General features: G+C 42.7%; 1 protein-coding gene across 4 annotated transcripts in view; it reads right to left on the bottom strand.

Moving 5' to 3' along the window:
* Positions 1-10407: 10407 nt before the first annotated feature.
* MECOM (MDS1 and EVI1 complex locus) overlaps positions 10408-19142 on the bottom strand; it is a 51158-nt gene continuing 42423 nt past the window's right edge. For all 4 annotated transcript variants that reach the window (XM_026061279.1, XM_026061284.1, XM_026061291.1 and 1 more), the window contains 5 exons: positions 16847-17016; positions 15543-15687; positions 12517-12753; positions 11500-11686; positions 10408-10542 (listed from right to left, as the gene is read on the bottom strand). In XM_026061279.1, the coding sequence (XP_025917064.1) occupies positions 10408-10542; positions 11500-11686; positions 12517-12753; positions 15543-15687; positions 16847-17016 (874 nt within the window). The remainder of the gene's footprint in view (positions 10543-11499; positions 11687-12516; positions 12754-15542; positions 15688-16846; positions 17017-19142) is intronic.

Raw genomic sequence — 19142 nt, 5'->3', positions numbered from 1 at the left:
CAGGACACCTTCAGCACCCAGGCTTGACTTGAAGGCATCTGCCCCACCTTCCCAGGCTGCTCGGGTGCTGACCACACTTGCCGTCCCCTGGCTGGTGGCATCTCCCGGCCAGGCCAGGACGCCCCGCGGGACCCTCCACCGCAGCTGGCGCCACAGCCTGGGGCCGACTCGCTGTGAATTCGCTCAGCTCAGCCTCAAGCCCAGGAGCATTTCCATCATTTTCATTTCTTTGGGAGAAGCAGCCTCGATCTTATTTTGTTCAAGTTACCATTTGGAGTAGTACCGCTAATTAGGTCTACCCTTCTGTATTAAAGGAAGGACAAGAAAACAAAATCTTGCTTAATACGAAAGGTTTAAGTTCTTGTAAATATAGTCAACTGGCAGAGACCAAATGTTTGGTTCAATACCAGATGCCAAAAAATGCACCAGAAGGTGCTTTGAAGGACTTTCCTAGTGTTCAGTGGGGAAGGGAAAAAAGAAAAAAGAAAAATCTCCCAAGTGAAGTACATAATGGATCTATTTCTTTAAATAAATTTGGGTTTATTGCAGAACAATAACAAACAGAGTGTCACGATGCCTCGGGAAACCCCTGCCAAGCGGCCAGCACTCAAGTCAAATTTTTCACCGTGTTTTCTCGGTCCATTCATTTGATCGTCGTAAAATGTTTTCAGAAGTTAAAATTCTTCCTGCTGATCTATCTTGTACTCAGTAACAGCTGTTTATATCGACGGCAAACAAATCTTAACTGAATCTATGCAATTAATGTCTAAGTTCAGAGAACAAAAATAATCACACCAAAAAGTGTTTAAGGTGAAATCAAGATAGGATTGCAAAACCCTGGTAGAAAACATATTTTGATGGTGTGGGCTGACAGACAGGCTGCTAAAGACACCTTCTGGATCTGTTTTAGGAATTGCTTATTAACCACTTCAATAATAAACAGAGAGATTAAGAGTATGTAATAAAAGAAAATCCATTGAATATTTCACTTGATATCCTTAAACATGACACATTTATTTCATTCAAAAAAAAAAAATCTCTGCTGTTGACTCTGTAACATGATGCAGTGTCTACTTCACTTAATGATTTTTAGGGATCTTTCATTGGCCTTTTAATGCTATAAATGCAATTAAGATTTGTGTGACATACAAGGGTTTGGTTTGCTTTTTGAATGTAAACACTATCAAAGGAATTGAAACGTATGATTTAATCTTCGTCAACTCCTTTCTGCATGGCTGTACACACCGAAAGTGTGGTGCAAAAACAGAGCGGGAGATGAAAGTTAGCTGTGGGCCTGACGCTGCGAAGCAAAGGAGCGCTTTTGCTCCTGGATGTGGCTTCACTTTGCACTTAAGTATTAACGGGAACGGTCCCAAGGTAGGTGCTGCTCTGAGAGGTGCCAAGCAATGAATTACGTTCATGAATTATTTTCAGGGCTCTTAGTTAGTAGATCCTGACTACGAAGCGGTTGCTAGATCAAGCTCTAAATTGTGGCTTTGACAATAAATGTATGCTTATTTCAACTTTACTTCTGAGGGCAATGTCATGCTGTATTTAATCTTCATGTAATTGCATTTTAACCCTTTCTGAAAGTCCCGCTAAGCTGAGCGCGCTGGCTGCCGAGGAGATGCTAACCAGGAGAGCGCTCACGTGTCGTTTGGATAACTCGCCCAAGCCTGCAGAGACCAGAGGCTTAACAAGAAACAGTTGGCCCATTCAAAGGGTTTTCATTTCTGCTGTGAGCTAAAAATTACTTCTCACGTCTGAGTTTTGAAGTGTGTGAAAAAAATGCAAGAGCAGTTAGTCCTTTCTTCAGGCTGAAGAAAATACTTTGGAGTGGGTCCTTGCAGTTTGCAGATACTTGTGCTTCCAGAATTGTTTTAAGATACAATTGTTAGGCATGTTTAAAAAAGAAAAAAGATCTTTCAAGAGCTCGTTTCCCAGAACATTACCAGGCAGCAGGCTCTATGGGCTCACACCACCAAGCAATTGTTGACTAATACTATGTGCTTTGTAGGAAAAAAAAAAAAAAAAGAGAAACAAACTGTTATATGTTTTTTTGTTGAGATATATTTAGAGAGCTTTCTCATTGTTAAGAGCTTTAGGAACAATAATCAGCGGTATGTCATTCTGGTATTGTTAGCAAAGTCCTTTCTATTGAATTTTCAAGATGTTGTAAAATGAGATTATGTGAGTAGCACCTCTGGACACTTTTTCCCATCATTGTGTTGGTATCAATCGCTGACTTCCACTGTTTCTCCTGGTATTAAATGAAAATGTTGTTTCCCACTACGCTGATTGGAGGCTTCATAATTCATGACATAACTGATAACCCTACTGAGATTACGCATTGTAGGATTCGAACCGCACGAGAAAGCTGGACAACAAAGCAGGTGGCCACTTCGACGGGGAGACAGAGCTGGAAAGAAAACGCGCCGGGATCATTGTTTCAGCCGAAGCGAAGCGACATTAAACATGGATAATTTGTGAGGCTGGGCCTCCAGGTTTTGGAGAAACGCTGTTTATTTGTTTGGTTTCCTGGGGAGAGTAGGTAGGATGTATTTCCTGGTGGCACAGCGCTGCCCGAAGGCACCCCAGGCGCTCTCGCCCCCGGCGGAGCCGTATTTCAGCAGAAACCAACACCCTGCCGAGACTCCTAACATTTTCCAAAGAGGAAATATTAAAAAATTCAGTGGCAGAGTGGAGGAGGAGGAAGTTATGTTTTGGAACTAGCGGTGAGCTGAGAAAGCCAGATTTTTGGGCTCTATAATAAAAAAAGTGAAAATAATGAGGGGCTTTGARCTAGCTTCTGTATTACACATGCCACCAGCATCCGAGGAAAGGAAAGGAAAGGAAAGACTGACATGGGGGTTCCCTAGAGCCCTGCGTGGACCCTGCCATTTCCATTCGACCCCTTGGGCTGGGCTGGTTTTGCCCCGATGCTTCAGCGGGTTGTTTTTTGGTGGCCGAGTAGCTGAAATGCTGCTGTGCCATCCTATCAAATATCCTTGCGTGCCGCTTCTGCCCCGGCTCCATGCCAAATTTAGGCTGAGAGCCGTCACTATGGTTTTCCACCACGGGTCCTTACAAGTGGGGAAGAAAAGGATGGGGAAAATCCAGCTGCAAGTCGCACTCCCTCCGCTCAGCTGCCCTTGCCCGCGTCTGCACGCTCAGCCCGGACGGGGACAAATTCGGACGCGCTGCTGGCACTGCTCCGTCGAYGGGGCGTCAGGTCCAAAAACTAGTTCTTGATCTCCTACTCAGAGATTTTTATGGACGAGTGTAAAGCTGGAGTGAGTCGCTCCATGCAGTGGTTAAGGTTTTAATGGCTCTTAAGTAATAAAAACAGCATAACGGCTTCCAAAAGGAGTACCAGGGAATCAAGTCTAAATGTAATAAAGGCCCCTACTTTGTTACAGCGCAGAGCAAAGCGCTTTGCGGCTTGCGGTTACGCAGAGCAGAGGTTCTGTGGATCATGTGAACTAAATCTTTGCTGCACGGTTGCGCTTGCAGCAGACCGGACTTCACATCTCCGGCAGTCCCCTCCTAGRAGAAGAGACAGCGCAGCCGAATACGCGCCAGGGCGGCTGCTGCAGTTGCAGTGTGCCGGGATTTCGTGTTGGTCCCCTTCCTGCAAAGATTGTCCTCCTTTAAAACGTGAGGCTGATGATGTATTAATGTGCATTTATCTATGGGAACATCTGCCGTGTCTTCTTTTTAATATTTCGCTCCCTTCCCAATCTATTTTTTTAATCAAGAGGAAGGAGTTGCGGTAGGATGATTCCTCCAAATTTAACATTGGACTGATGTTTTACTCATATTTTAAAAATACCGAACTCGTGTTTTTTTAAAGATGTTTTTCACTAGGAAACAATGATGTGATGCCATGCAAGATACCTGTTTTTTTTGTTGTTTTCCTCCTCTGGGAGAGAGGGACAAGGACACGGTGCCTGCTCAGAGGGCTGGAAGGACGTCCGGGAAGGACTTCCCCGAGGTCTGCCTCGTCAGAGCCCTCAAAAGCATTAGCCAGGAGACGCGAGGTGCTGGGAAAGAGATCCCTGGCCACGCTCAGGCTCTGGAAAAATCACACGGAAGACGCGTTAAACGGGTGGTTAAAGGAAGAGGCTGCGGCTTTGCGCCAGCTCGGAGGGGCCTGTCCCGAGGCCGCCGGCTGCAGTGGGCCACCGTGCGCGTTCCCGGAGCCGGCCCCTCGCTCGCGGTGCAGCAAGGCTGGTTTTGCTGGTAAAAGCAGCTTTTCGCCCGGAAATTGCCTGGCTTCAGCCCCGTGCCCCACGTGCTTTTGCCGGCTGCATTTCGGAGCGCGGGCCGCTCGGGGAGGCGGGGGCAGCCCCAAGGACGCAGCCCCGAGGACGAGCCCCGAGGGGCCGCGCTGCCGAACGTCCCCGGCGCTCCGCTCCGTACCCCAGGGCAACTAGCGCGGGGCTGCCGGGACGCTAATTGGGCCTGACGCGCGCCTGTTTAAAGAGATTCCCCGGGAATTCAAGCGCTACTTCTCTAGTTTGAGTTGGCTGCTGATGCGAAACACGACACGATTTGGAGAATTTTCTGCACTTACCATGAAACAAATATGCCACAGGTATCAAGCGGGCTTTGTTTTGGGGGCTATAATCATATTACAAATTGAACATTTCCACATGTGCATGCTGGCAAATCCAGCCTCAGCTATCTCATATGTATCTGCCCCAAGGTACAGATGCTGGGGTCTTGACTTAGCATAATATAGATCTAAATATATTTTCCAGATTGCCTTAGCACATGCTAATGAAAATGAGGAATAAAGGCCTTAAAGAAGCAGCTGTTAAAAATTTTCTTCAATCCCAGAAAATCAACTTCTTAATTACTGATAATTTAGCATCAAAATGACCACTAACCCTTTTCTCCCACTAGACCGTCCCAAGCTGGGAGGCCTCTTTTAAGACTTTCAGGAAAAACTTTTGCTTGAAAGTGAACCATTTCATCACATTTCTCTAGCCTTTCTGGAATTAATTAGTATTAAAATATAGCAGGAAAGAGGAGGGTCCACTCGGAAGGTACCTTCTTGCAGACCCTCCAGTCAGTTTGACAGAGTAGATACGGGTGAAGGTCACAAGCAGCAAATTATATGAAAGCACTTTTGTATTTCCATAGCACCTTCTATAATAAAAGATTCCAAAAACTTCCCCAAGTGCATTTACAAATTATAGATATAAATAGCTTCCATTGCCACTAAAATACAGGCGCTTCTGGGTCAAGGAAAAAAAGGAACGACTGCTTCTAGCACGGCAGGGTAACGGAGTGTGTGTTCAGTCTGGTTTATGGTCATGCTGAGGATACGATCGTTCCCCATGAAATTTAGCCAGTAGCTCTGGGAAAGTAGCTCCAGCCTTGCAAGGAGTACCACAAGGCCGTGAGTAGCTGTGTGTCAGTGGGGCCTCTTTTTTAGGGATTATTTGAATACTATTCTGATTAAAATCTCAATCCTGGGAAAATGGGAAACTTGGATTCATTTGTTACTAGTGGAAAACAATTTTCAGCAAGGTTGAGGGGAAAAATAAAAGGAATACAGTGTTTTTTACTTTTTGTTATTTAATGCCCCCTCCCCGGGCTTTCATTAAGGGAATCTGAATTGTAAAGCTGAGCCTTTAATAAAGTTGGCACCATTTTCTCTACTGAAACAAAGGGTGAATTAACAGGGCTATTGGAATCCTCATACTAGGTATACTCAAAACCTTACGGAGACTTTCAATGGGATGGGAAAAAAGATGGTTTTGGCCAGCAGTCAGAATACATTTTACTTATAACTGGAGCCCTGGCAAGGTATGCAGGCTTTGACATGGAGAAAGGGTCTTCTGTTTGGTCCTGGATGGTCTTGTTTTGTTTAAATCATTGTTGGAAGCATCTTTAAAATGAAKTCTCTTTTCTGTTCCACTATTTGACTGACCAACGAAGCCACAAATGAGACTTAATACATTTGGAAGGCAGCAGAGCCCAGTGAAACGATCCAGAAGTTTGCAGCAATTCGATGTATAAAAAGAGGGAACTGACAGAAAGTTTTAAAGTTCAAGACATACATGCAGCAACTGGCCAAACTGAACCTCTYGGAGCAAAAGCAGTCGCTCAAATGTTTTTATAATAGCTTCCCCTCCCATTACTCTGCAAATATGGCTATTCAATAAAAGAGCCTGGTTGACACAGGAACGGAGACTCAGACCTGCCGTGGTGCTGAGGATCTGGGCCAAAGTGAAATATTGATTAATCATCTTGTCACTCTGGTAGTTTGTTATGTTCTGCAGATAGAAATTGAGACTGTAATATGCAGAGCCTTCATGTAGTAAGTATTCTGTATCRCACGGGAATGATTTGTTGACTTATGGAAAACTACCCCAGTAGGCTGAACAGTAGGATGATCCTGAAAGAATTTGAAGGGTTTTTTTTCCTAGAAAAAAAATCACTGTAGCAGAAAGCCAGAAATCACAGGCCTTACTTTGCAAGCTGTTTGCATCTGGGCAAGTACATTTGTTCCTATCTGTGTGGTCCATTAAGGAATTTATGACACAAACACAGAAGTTGTCCAGTCTGGTTTGTTAGTTGGGGGTTCTTTTGTTTTCCTCCGTGTATTCAAACAAAATAACTAAATTTGGATTTGCTTTTCAGTTAGTCTCCTATTGACTAATGCTGCCATTGAGGAAAGGCAATGAAAATCAAGATCATGTGAAGGTATATAAATGAAGTTGTTGAAGAAGCCTGAAAGACAAGTTAGTCCTCTTCTGTCACAAGCTCTGCATTTTCATGCCAAGGTATCTCACCAGCGCCAAGAGGGCTGGGAAACAGTGTCACACTGCTGTTTTCCATGCTATGGACTAACTTGTTTCTTGGTACATTGCAAAGTAACTTTTACAGCCCAACAGTGATCATAAAAAAACAGGTTTAAAAAAAAAAAAAAAAATCCTTTACAAGCAATCCTGTATGAATAATGTCCATATATAGAGCTGCCCCAACTGCTTTTTCTTCTGTTCCTTGAAATCCATGTGTTTTGCCCGGGTTGAGGGGGCCACTGGTTTTCCCCTCTGCTTACCGCGCTGGGAAGGTGGCTGCGTGATTTCCGGCTCRCCGGCAGGCACGGCGAGCTCTGTTTCCTCCTAAGGAACCGCCTGCATACGGGGTTAGCAAGGAGGTGTCAGCCCAGGGTAACCACTCCCCAAGGGTCAATAGAACCAGTTCGCCGTAGGTTAAAACAGCCCTACGGAGCCTCTAAAGGAGTACTTTCCCTGACAGCTATATGATGGGAGTGTGCTGCTTTAATCCAGAACATTAAACCCAGGAGAAACTGTCCCACCCTTTCTCCACCTCCAAAAACTCCTTTCATCTAGGGCAGGTGAGGGGAACGCTGATAAGAACTGTCATTCTATCAAATTAAAGGGGAAAAAGATCTGGAAAGTTGTTTGCAGACAAAGCTTGACTTGATTAATGTATTTGTTCCCTTTATTTGGCAGAAACGTAAAACCCGTGCTCCAAAGTGACTTTAACTGCACAAAAAATAATGGAATATTTGTGCAATTGCCTGCATCTACCTGGCCATTGGCTCAGGCCAATAAAGTGACTACAAGAACCTGTATACATGCTCTTTTTTTTTTGTTTCCCCCCCAGGTATGGTTTCAGGCTTCACATAAGAAAACCACAAGCCCGTAGGTCATCGCTTGACATCAGCCTGTGCTCGAGGCTCAGGCACCAAGAGCCATAAACGCAAACCACCGCAGCACACGAGTGGCAGGGCTACCCCTGCCTCTAGGTCGGAGTGGACCAAGTCCTTGCACAGAGCCTGCCCCAAATCCTGCCGTGGGACAGGGCCTCTCCCACAAGGTCGGGGCAGGGGGTTAATTCTGGCTTCGGTGGAGCCAGGTTTAACCAAACCTCCTGCAGCTCTTATCCCCTAAATGTGCCTCCCCCCCACAGGGACAGTGCTGAGGCTCTTACGTGGTTTGTTAGGAATTGCACTGGGTTACCGATACCCACGGTCACGTGCTTTTATTGCTCGCTGACGCTGCCTYGCTTGCGCCTGGTGAGAGCAGGCCTTTGTCGTGTTGCAAAAAAAGCCACTCTCCAGTTTGCCAAATCCACACTTTGGGGTCACTTAAACGTGAAGGAGAGTTTTGTGTGGCCGGCRGAGGCTAGGTGCCCTAAGGCAAGGAGGCAGGCAGGCTGCAGGAGCCCCCTTCGGAGGGGGCTCGGGCCCTCTCTTGCCGTTGAGTGTTGGAGAAGACACGGACTTGCACACACCTAGGCTAAAGTTAGCTTCTCCTGGACATCCCACCTCCCGCTGGTCTGCTTGGCCACAAGGAGGAGGACTTTGAACCTGACCTCAAAGGGACCACTCAAACTGAAGCATCTGTTTTGGCTTTTAGATCCTGAACGCTCATTTGATACATTTGGAGGCTAACAGAGCCTCCTAACTATGGATTTTGGCGCTTAACTTCAGCCTTGCATTTTGAATGTACGTCCATGCTTCGTTCTGGTGAGCCTGTGGTGTTTCGCTACCAACCAGTTGAGCCGAGACCTCCTCCCGGCTCCCCCACGGCTGCGCGTTAAAGCAGCCAAGTTCACGGCTCTGCAACAGAGTTCGAATGTGACCTTGTGCTAGTCCCTTCTCTAAAATGAGTGAAATATTTCTCTTTTCCAAGGGAGAGTTTTGAAGCTTAAAGGACTGATCTGAAGCCTTCTGGTGTTATGTTGGCTCAGGCCCTAAATCACAAGCGCGAGAGGCTTCCCYGAGCCACGTGCCACCGTCAGCCTCACCACCACTGCCCAGCGCAGAAGGAGCACCCTGCTGCCCCGGCTGCACGTGAAAAAGGAACCGCAGTGACCTGACCTTCACAAAAACCAAGCAATAAAGAAAAAGCTCCCTTCAGTTTTGTAGTCCTTTATTTTTTTTTAAGTTGATCCTCCCATAGTAATGTACTGAAATGCGTAACAGTTACATTGTACAAAGCATTTAAAGAAAGTACCTCAACTTGCCGATTATTTCAAAATGAGATTATAAACAAAAGGAAAAATAAATCTGGTCCCTCACTAAAGGCCAAAAAAACCCCCAAAAATAACTGAATACCTTCCGTTATTTATTTATTTTTTTAAACATAAATTTGGAACACTTCATCTTACAAATAGGATTAACATGAACATAACATCACACAAGCTCGCAGACAACCAGCATAAAATATTGGGTACAGTTTTTAATCAGAAGAATCATGCTTTCATGAAGAAATTATAACTGTTTATACAATTGAATCAATTTACTGTATTACAAAAAACTAAGTCGCATCTATTAGTTATTTAGTTCATTAAAAGGAAAAAATAAAATAAAAGAGGAATGTAAGAAAATTTCAAACACTGTTTTGCACTCCCATATACACAGATCAGTTCACCTCACTTATTTTGAAGTACATGGGTGCCTACATCATAAAGTAGTGGGGGACTGGAGCAGTGCTGTTTGTTATAGGAACAGTGCTATTTTAATCAACAAACAATTGTTTGCCAACAAATAAATACATGGTACACACAACACAAAGAAGAAATTAGAGGGGAGGGGAAAGGAAACGATACAACAAAATAGCGACATGATTGTCTAAAATTAAAATCTCATTACAATGATTGGAACTAGTGGTACTGTTGATGAACGTGGTGCTTTCACGGAATTATCTGGATGATTTAGCTTCTCGGAGTAGTGAACATTCATAGTTTACAATATACACAAGCCTCTTATGTATTGTTTCTCACAGTTCTTTTTTTTTTTTCTTTCTTTTTTCTTGTTTTTCCTTTTTTTTAACAATGCAGTTGAGAAGGCAAAAGAATTATGGAGAGAACAAAACATTCCCTGTTACTTGCTTCTACATTTAGGATGGATAGTGTGCATTTGATAGAACTATTTTCTTTCTTTGAAGGGCTAAAATGCATAAAGCTTTAATGAAGAGATCTGTACATAAAAGCAACTGTTCCCAATCCTGTGTCAAACTATATTATACAAAAAGAAAATCAATTCAGTTACTACTTTAAAGGAGTGCCCATGTGTGTATCAATGCAGTCTTAACCCTTTTGCCCCTGCCCCTCAAAGCCGGGGGAACTGGAAGACACTTTTTCCCGGCCCCGGTTTACATAATCCACTGAAACTTTTTTTTTTTAAAGTCGCATTGATCCTCCAGAAGTCAGCAGCTGCCTTTGCTGTGCAAAACAAAATATTGAGAATAAATAGTTTCTTTCTTTTTAAAATTATTCAGTTTAAGGTCACCAGACTTTAAATGAGTGACCCTGCAGATTTATAAGGCATTCTGCTCAGCAGTCTTTTAAATAGTCATATACGAAAGAGCCATGCTACTGGTTTGGACTTGGTCCCATTCTTGGTAAGACTTCACAACGTCATACGTGACTGATGGATTGAATGGCGCTGGATTCTGCGGCAGCTCTGGCCATACTGTGCCACATATTGGGAGAACTATGGGATGCAGAATGAAGGGAGTCCTTGTCAGAGAGAGAGAGCATCATCGCGTACGCCTGCGTGGGGAAAGGAGAGAGACAGCGGTCAGGTTCCACATGCACTCAGCTGGACTTCAACCATGCTAGCTCTACACGCGTAGCACAAAATTTAGGCCACGGAAGATATTCTGAACGTAACGAAAAAATCAAAACGCGTTAGGCAGAACCACTGTCAACCTTTTCCATGACGCTGTTGACTCATTGATAGCAATGATTATTTCTGCTTTCATCTGGATTCACAAAGCTCTGAAAAGCATTCAGTACTAAGCAAGCTAACTGAGTTGCGTTTGCCTTCACGTTCTTGGTGCAAAATGCTCTTCTCAAGTGCTCTATTCCCAAAGAAGCACATTATCTTTGGGCTGATACTGTATTTCACAAAATATCACATTCTGCTTTGCTTTGTCACTATGGGCATATTCTGTGATTTTTAAAACAGGACTCTTCTTAAAGAGACTAAAAAAAACCCTTTTTAATTTGTTCTAAAAATATTTAAGAAATGCTACTAAGACGTCAGTCTGATTAATACTATTTTGAAAACATGTTGAGGACGTGGAAGCAGTAGCATCCAACAGATTTATCTATTAAAAAAAAACAGCTAAAAGACTTGCTAGACTTGCTTGCACCCTTGCAAGCAGCTTCAGTCTGACCATACTGTTTATCTGAAAGCAGAACATGACTATTTCTTATCAGGGCATCTCTGCAGAGGGTAAACAGGAACGCAAATAGTAAAAAAGTAAGAAAATTCTCTGATACCAGGGACCAGATCATCCTATGATGTCTGTGTGGTGGGGCTAGCGTGGTAYGCCAGTTTTTTTGGGAAAAAACAAGGGGAGGTGAGGACACGCTCAGGGAGCTTTACGGAGGTGGAGCACAGCCCTGCTGATGAAGCTAAAATGACCTTGCGTGCCACACATCAATAATTTAATCCTTCTGGTATTTGGTGACAACAAAATTTCAATGGAGTTAAGCTTTTACCTGGGATTTGGATTTCCTGTACAACGGTTGTTTTAAGTCCTCCGGCAGCTGGGAAGTATTGAAAGCTGCCAATTCAGTTTCATTATATTGATTTTCTTCCATTTTCCTCATTTTGAGGCTATCTGTGAAGTGCCTTATGTGGTCCAAAGCCGAAAGTCCAGTCTTATTGTACTCATCCTCTTTATACCTACAAAAACACCATGGAGGTTAGAGGGAGTTTTAATGTCAATGAAATCTGCAGTAACGGGCTCCCCAGTGAACAACAGTTACACGACCATTCTTGGACTTTCAAACCTGCTCTAAGTTGCTGCTGTTTGCATTAACTTCAACACAAATTGTATGTGTTGCAGTGCTGCCTGGTAGGTAGGAGCGTTGCAGTGAGATTCGGGAGACCTGCCCTTGCTGGCCTACTCTTAAGGATGGTCACCATAGCTATATAACCCTCAGGCATATTTAGGTAGTGACCAGCACCATAACCAACGGAGGCCTTAGGGCTGATCCTCTCCGTTTCCTCTACCCCCCATCTTGTTTATTCACACATCTGAGGCGTTTCCTCTTTTTTCAGTTTTGTAAATCACTTAGCACTGTGGAACCATGATACCAAAGAAAAGAAATGACACTTCCTCTTCTGAAAAAGAGAGGGTAGCTAGTGGGAGCAGAGCAGAGAGCGGCCGTCTCTCTTCTGCTCTCGCCACAGCCTTTCACAAGACCGTTGTATGAGAACCAGGTAGATTTAAGGAAGAGGTAACATATCTCACACAAACATTTCCTGCTTCACTCTGAACCTGAGCTCCCTAAGCAAAGTTATTTTTCCTCTTAATGGCTACAGATTGCACGAAGAGACCGAAAATAGGGCTAGTATTGACCAAAACACAGATGCGCGTTGCTATTGTTACTGGGAAGTTAGCTACTTAGGGCCATTTCCCACAGCACAACAGATTTTGGTGTTGGCACTCTTGTATGGGTTATTGTTTGGATTTCACATATTGACTGCACCAATACTAGGAAGGAACCAACCTGCCAGGGGAAGCCTTGCAGTTCATGTCCAAAGTACTCGTTTCCTCGTAATCTTCCTCTGGAGTCCCCTCATGTATGTCACTTGTAACAGGTTCTTTGACTGCTTTCCCTGCAATTTCAGTTTCTTCATCTTCTTCGTCCATCATTACTTCATCTTCTGCCTCCTCGTCATCCAACAAATCTGAGTTCTGGCTGGCTACCATGGCTTTCTCATCCTTAAAGTGGCTGCCATTCATTCTGAAAGTACGAAAATAAAAATGCAATAATCAAAAATCAGTTACGAAAGCTCAGCACCCATGAGACAGATATGAAAAAAGATCTCCCAATAGAATAGCATAATTTTCTGAAAAGTCTTTATTTTATATCTTGTTTAGCTTCAGATGTTTAGGCAGTATTATAGAAAACTCCACTCAAAAATCAGTTGGATGATGCAGTGCAATCAGCATGTGATTTTCCTAATATCCTGGGAGCCTAAAACTACCGTTCAAGAGATATGTTAGGAGGTGTGTTCAGATATCCATTCCACATTTTCTCATGCATCAYTTCATCTCATGTTTCCGGTCATATATCTAGTTTAGGCAAAATAACTCATTGACTTTTCACAGAAGCTGTAGGGGCAGAGAAACTTTGAAGAAGATCTGGCATTTTCAGAAATGACATCCAATACTGTGTTCAGAGTTTTTGAGTCAAATTCACATGCATAATTAATTTTGCTCACAATACCATCCATTTGGAAGCATCCTACTTAACTGAACTTTTAGATTACATACATGGGCACCCGAATGAGTTCTGCTGAAGGCCTGAAGAGTTGTCTTCAACATGGCCTCCACACCGAGCCACGTTATTGACTGATTTGAAGGGCCAGAAGTAACTAAAAGAAAGGCCGCTAGCCTCACACAGTATTTTAAGGGAGAAAACTTTATTCTTATTAAATGAGTAATTATAGCAATATGCATGTGGAAAACCATTTGGTCTATAAACTACTATTACATTGTCTTTCACTTTCAGACAACAACTTAACTACTCCCTACAGGATATTTATCAACGTCATAACATCCATGCTGAACTAGAGGCTTATATATGACTTGACAAAGGCCTCGCCCCTGTCCGATTCGGAGTATCTGCAGCTGCAGAGCGTCCACGGCATTAAACGAGAGCTAAAGTTATTGGGCATTGCCGCTGCATCGATAAATCTACGGCCAGAGGTACTGGTGGTATCAAAGGGCTGAATTCAGCGGAGCCGTACAAATGTATGCCAACGGCGTAGCTGGTCCGCTGCTTTACGTAATATAGAGGCCTTGATTCATCTATTGTTCTAATTGTGTAAAAGGTCCTTACTCTTCCAGGAATACAGTGACAAAAATGGAAACTGTATTGTCTGCCCACGGTTAGCTTTAGACTCTACATGCTTCAAACTGTGCAGGACAATATGGACCATAGCAAAAGCTTTCCCAAGATAAGGATGAGCCATGTTAGAAACATATCTGACGTCGAACATTTGACTTGCTGTTATAACAAATATCCTTTCTTATGGAGAGTGTATAAGTGAAAGCTAGTTTCTTCTAAGACAATAGCATCATTTACCTAAACACAATAAACTTTCATCTATTTTCTGAGCAAATTCCAGCCGATTATCAAAAGTTTAGTACTTAAAAAAAGGCAGGGAATGATCTGCTCATATCACAGTATCAAAAAATCTGAGGCTATACCAATGCTGGAAAGTTGAGGCAACCACCTCGCTCCAAGATCAGTATCAGGATCACAGCAGTATCTCTTTATCATCTTTTATCTAAATAGACATATATAAGAAATTGTTGAGCATAGTTTGGGCTGCCAACTCGCTAGTTATGCTTGATCGAGACTGCTAGAAATGAAAGGGAGATGGACTAAAACCAAAGTAACAAAAGCCATGTGATTAAGAAAACAGATTCTCTAATTATGCTTTCAAATGCAGTAATTTGCCAGGGATAAAATATCCATCAAAAGCAGTCTGAAGTGCCAAATTTAGAAAGGAAACACTGCATAACCCAGCAACCTTTTCACTTTGCTGACTTCCTGTTGGAGGACATGTTGAGACCAGATGTGCAAAGAAAAAATCCCGAGCCCTCATTTCCAATCAAGATGGAATGAAATTTGAATATGCATGTAATCACTTAATCCAATACTTTCATGGAAACTGTGTTATGTCCACCATTTTTATTCCCTCACAAAGACATCTGGAAATTGAGAAGACAGYGAAGTTTCTCGCTTACGGTAAGAAATTTTTGATGTGGATAATGCAAAGCAAATCGGCTGAAAAAACACTAAGCCCCRTACCCAGTCTCAAAGAAATATATATAGTCAATATGCATACCTACATAGCAGCCTTTTTTGCTTGGCTATATTTTTATTAGCTGAAAATATTTATAAGTGGTCTCACTTCTGTTAGTTTTGAAGAATTGAAACCCACACGTACACTTAATTAAAAAGAGCCTCTCASAAGCTAAAGTACTGTGAGCTACCAAGGCCTACCAACAGCCTCACTGACTTTTTCCTAGTAAGCATCTTTCTTGGTGTTAAGCTGCTTGAAGGACAGGACTTTCAATTATGATCTTTCATTTATTCTTAAGAATTTAACTTACATTTAAATTGTAAGGCTTTCTAATCCTTTCACATTTACCCATTAKATGTAGAATTCAGCTCTTCTGCAGCGAACACAAATCTAAGGAATTTTCTAATAGATTTAAATCAGCAATGAGAACTGGCACACAGCAACGTTAAACCGAGAGCTTCTGATSCCAGGAGAAAACCATTCATAGCTGCACCCTGCTGTCCAGCCTCTGCCCCAGTAATATGCTCGTGCACGATAGGGAARGAATCAATGCATTTCTTTCCAGAAGATGCTTATGTGAAAACTGAAGCAACCATGTTGCTAAAATTACTCTGGTCCCTRCAGGACATTATCAATGAAAAAAACAGGCTTAACAGCAAGCCAAAATGGAGAAGGAAGAGTGTCACCTTGTGAGGGACAACCAGTGGCAACTTACCTCTCCTCTGAGCTTCTGGGGGATTGATTATTGTGGTTGCTGTTCCCAATAAAATTCCTAATTTCTGTGAAGTAAGAATCTTCCTTGTCGTCTAGGATTGCCCCTGTGCTTTCAAGTTCTGAGTGAGGTGAAGATGTTGCAGTACCTTAACAGAGTAAAATGCAGCAGTTTTGTTGTTGTTCATTTACATTTTATATATTTAACCATTTAAATCAAATTGAAATTGAAACAATGGCTAAAATGGGTGAGGCCCCAAGAGAGCTGTCCATAATGGTCTGTCGACTTTTGGCCGTAAAACTTGTAATTTGAAGGGAAGTATTATTATTCCATGGGCTAAGGTTGGTGTCCAGCCAAAATAACTGCTTGTATGCTGGGTGCCATTTCTATTGTTTATAATTGCTTTTGCCAAGTATATATTTCAAGATCTCTTTCCTGTTGCCTYGCAACTTCAATAATGTCAGTCAATAACTGTGTTAGACCAACGGCTAAACTAAGCAAATGGAACTTAATTTTAGCTACTGATTATGTAGATTTGCTTAAAACACAGAGCAGCCATTGACATAATCACCAAAGTCTATATTCATTTAGCACTCGGAGAGACCAACGACAGACATCTCTCTGTGCATCAGGGAAGAGGCAGCTCTGCGTTCAGTACATGCACCTGATTATTTCTTGGGGAGGAAAATGTAGACTGGAAAGACTAGCGTTTTTATTAAACCCTGCAGACACCTAAACCAGACCAATGATATTCACTACCTGCCGCTGCCTTTGCTGCCCGTAGAAACCCGCAGCTTGCTTGTGCTGCTGTGAGGTGACCCGTTTGCTTGGGGGCTATGGAGGCACCGATACTTCCCTCCACAGTAGCTGGTTCTTTTCAGCTCCTGACAGTTGGGATATTTTAGAGGGTGCCAAAAAATCTTGYAGACTACCCCCTAAAACTCCAAAGCTAGGACTCCTATCGAGAGCCAAGCGACTGGGGAGACAAGCTGAAACCAATTTTGCCAGGTTGTTCTCAGAATGCTATGCTTGGCTTAATTAAAACCAAAAGAAAAGACATCATCCAGTTGCATTAAGTTATGAAAGGACAGAGTTTATGCTGGGATTTTCAAAGGTCTTTAATTGTCAGCAGAGCTTACACACTTACATTTTTTCCAAAAATCCACTCATTGGAGCAGACAACGCAGAACTACTGGTGCCTATACACCCTCGGTGTTCAAAGGCAGTATTGAGAGCGAAGAGGAAGCCCGTGTGTGTGAGTGCTGGCTGCACGTACGGTGCGATGGAAAGGCAAAAGGGATACCTACCAGACATGTTGCCGTTCTCGTGCTTTTTTAGATGTCTGTCAAGATTGGTTTGTTGACCAAAACACCTGTCACACAAGTGACATTTGAAGGGCTTCTCTTTATTGTGGATGTTACGGACATGTCTCTGCAGGTTAGAAGATATGCTAAAGGACCTGTCACAGTATTTGCATCTAAAAAAACAAAACCAGGTGGGGAGAAAGGGGGCTGTTAGTAGCTGGAAATGCAAGATCTGTYCTAAGAAACCCACAGCACAATCAGAGTCAGTGCTCAGACACGTTCTCTTGGTAGCCATGCAGGCAAAGCCCTCCCTGAAATGAACAGATATTTTGCCCGAATAGCTGAAGAGCTGTGTTCTTGGACRTCATTTCTACAATTGGCTTTTTTAGCTTTAATTCACACTCATCTTTATATTTTAAATATTCATTTAGGAAGGAGCATAATATTTCAGAGTTAATTGCATCAAATTACCTAGGGTAATTGATTCCCATGTTTTTAAAACTGTTGCATGCAAAGTTGGGAAGTTTGAAAACAGTAGAGCAATAACTATTGTTTCATGTGCTGCCAATACAATACAATTAAACACTTTTGGAAAACACATGAAACAGATCCCTTCTAATGCTCAAATAAGGTAAAAAGGGCTATTTCTTTTCCTATTCTAAATTATACTGTGTGATTATATCTTTTTTTTTTTGAGGAATTAGCTTGCTCGATTGCTAATCCCAGAGGAAATTTGGTTATCTTGCAAAAACCAGCAATAAACAATCCCAACCTTTAATACTGTGCCAATGTGAGTAGTTTAGTCTATCACTCTGGTACCAGAGGCATCAATTTTCATACTCTGCAGTGATTTGGAGTCCCTAAAGCCTTTACTGTATCGCTCTTTAAGCCATTACTAAGTCATACTATAACTATTCCAAATTCTTTTGTTGGTAACTAGCCAACAGTCTTCATCACTCTAGTTTTTTAATCTTCTACTTTTCCCATACTTCAAAACATGTCTCTTACACTGTCAATGATGTCAATTTTTTAGTGCTGAAATTGTCCATTATGCTACTAATTGTTCCTGGCTTTTATGCAGTGGACAAGCATAACATGGATCAAGACCTCTCTTGAATAAAATTAGATGTGAATCCCACTTCCCAAAGAGACTTCCCAAAAAAACCATATTGTTTCCTTGCAAACAATGAGCTTACTCTGCTCTTTACAGGTCATAAAATGCATAAATTTGTGCATTTGTTTTACTGGAACATGAGCTGGCTTCTTTCCAGTTGATTCAAGTTCATCTATCATTTTCAATGCCGTAAAGCTTCTACACTCATTTCTGCCTGTACGTAGCTGTCCTGGATACTAATGCCACTTACATGTCCTTATCAAGGTAGGTCTTGGTGAATCAGGCAGAGCTCAGAAAGGATCCACATTAGGCAAGAAACAAACAAACAACAGTAATGGGAATCTTTCAGAAATCAGATGATCCACAAAACACCTAACTTTAGGCTGCAACTAACACCACTGAGCTCTTACAAAAAGATTTCTGTAAGGAGAACGTGACCATGAGCTCTGCTGAAAATCCCCTCAACCGTGACAGCTGAAAAGTGCCAGCTATCCTGCGAGGCAAGGACAGCTGCTGTGAAGGCACGGGGCGGCTGGGGAGGGAAGGCAAGGTATGAGTGTTGCTACGGCACTTTTAAGCCCCCCAAATTTGACAAGCTACAACCAAAACCTTCCCCTTTCTCTGCAGCTCCAACACCAAACAGCAGCTTGGAATACAGCTACCCTTGTTTAGACAAGCATAAAAAGGTCTGTTCAAAACAAAGGCAAATTGTCATGTTTGCCAGTGTTCCTGTAGCAGGATTCTTAGACAGTTTTACTTTCCTACGAGGAATAAAATTTTTACGGCGCGTTTAACTGGGAAAACAGCTTAGTCAGTAAGGAGCATCACATTTCTCAATCAAGACATAAATCCATGTACCTCTACTGACAAAAACTTGTGTAAACAAAAGAAAAACCAGGTAATAAACAATGACCAATTCCCTTAAACATGCAAAGAGTTTTGCGGACAATTACTAATCCCCACAAAACCCTGTTCGGCAGGCTTCGCCCATTTTGCAGTAGGAAACTGAAACACAATGGTGGGTAGAGAGGAGATTTCCAAAGCTATTTAAACATAATGTGTCTGCCTACATCACTGGGATTTATCTTGGTAACTTCAAAAATCTCTCTTGCAAGGCTCGGATTCGCGAACACGTCGCCACAGCTAAATAAATACCAGTGAGTCACGCCGGAGTCATGGCAACAT

This window comes from Apteryx rowi, unplaced genomic scaffold, assembly GCF_003343035.1.
Source record: "Apteryx rowi isolate R43461 unplaced genomic scaffold, aptRow1 scaffold_10, whole genome shotgun sequence".
NCBI classification, from domain to species: Eukaryota; Metazoa; Chordata; class Aves; order Apterygiformes; family Apterygidae; genus Apteryx; species Apteryx rowi.
This window is presented reverse-complemented; position numbering and strand designations above follow the sequence as displayed.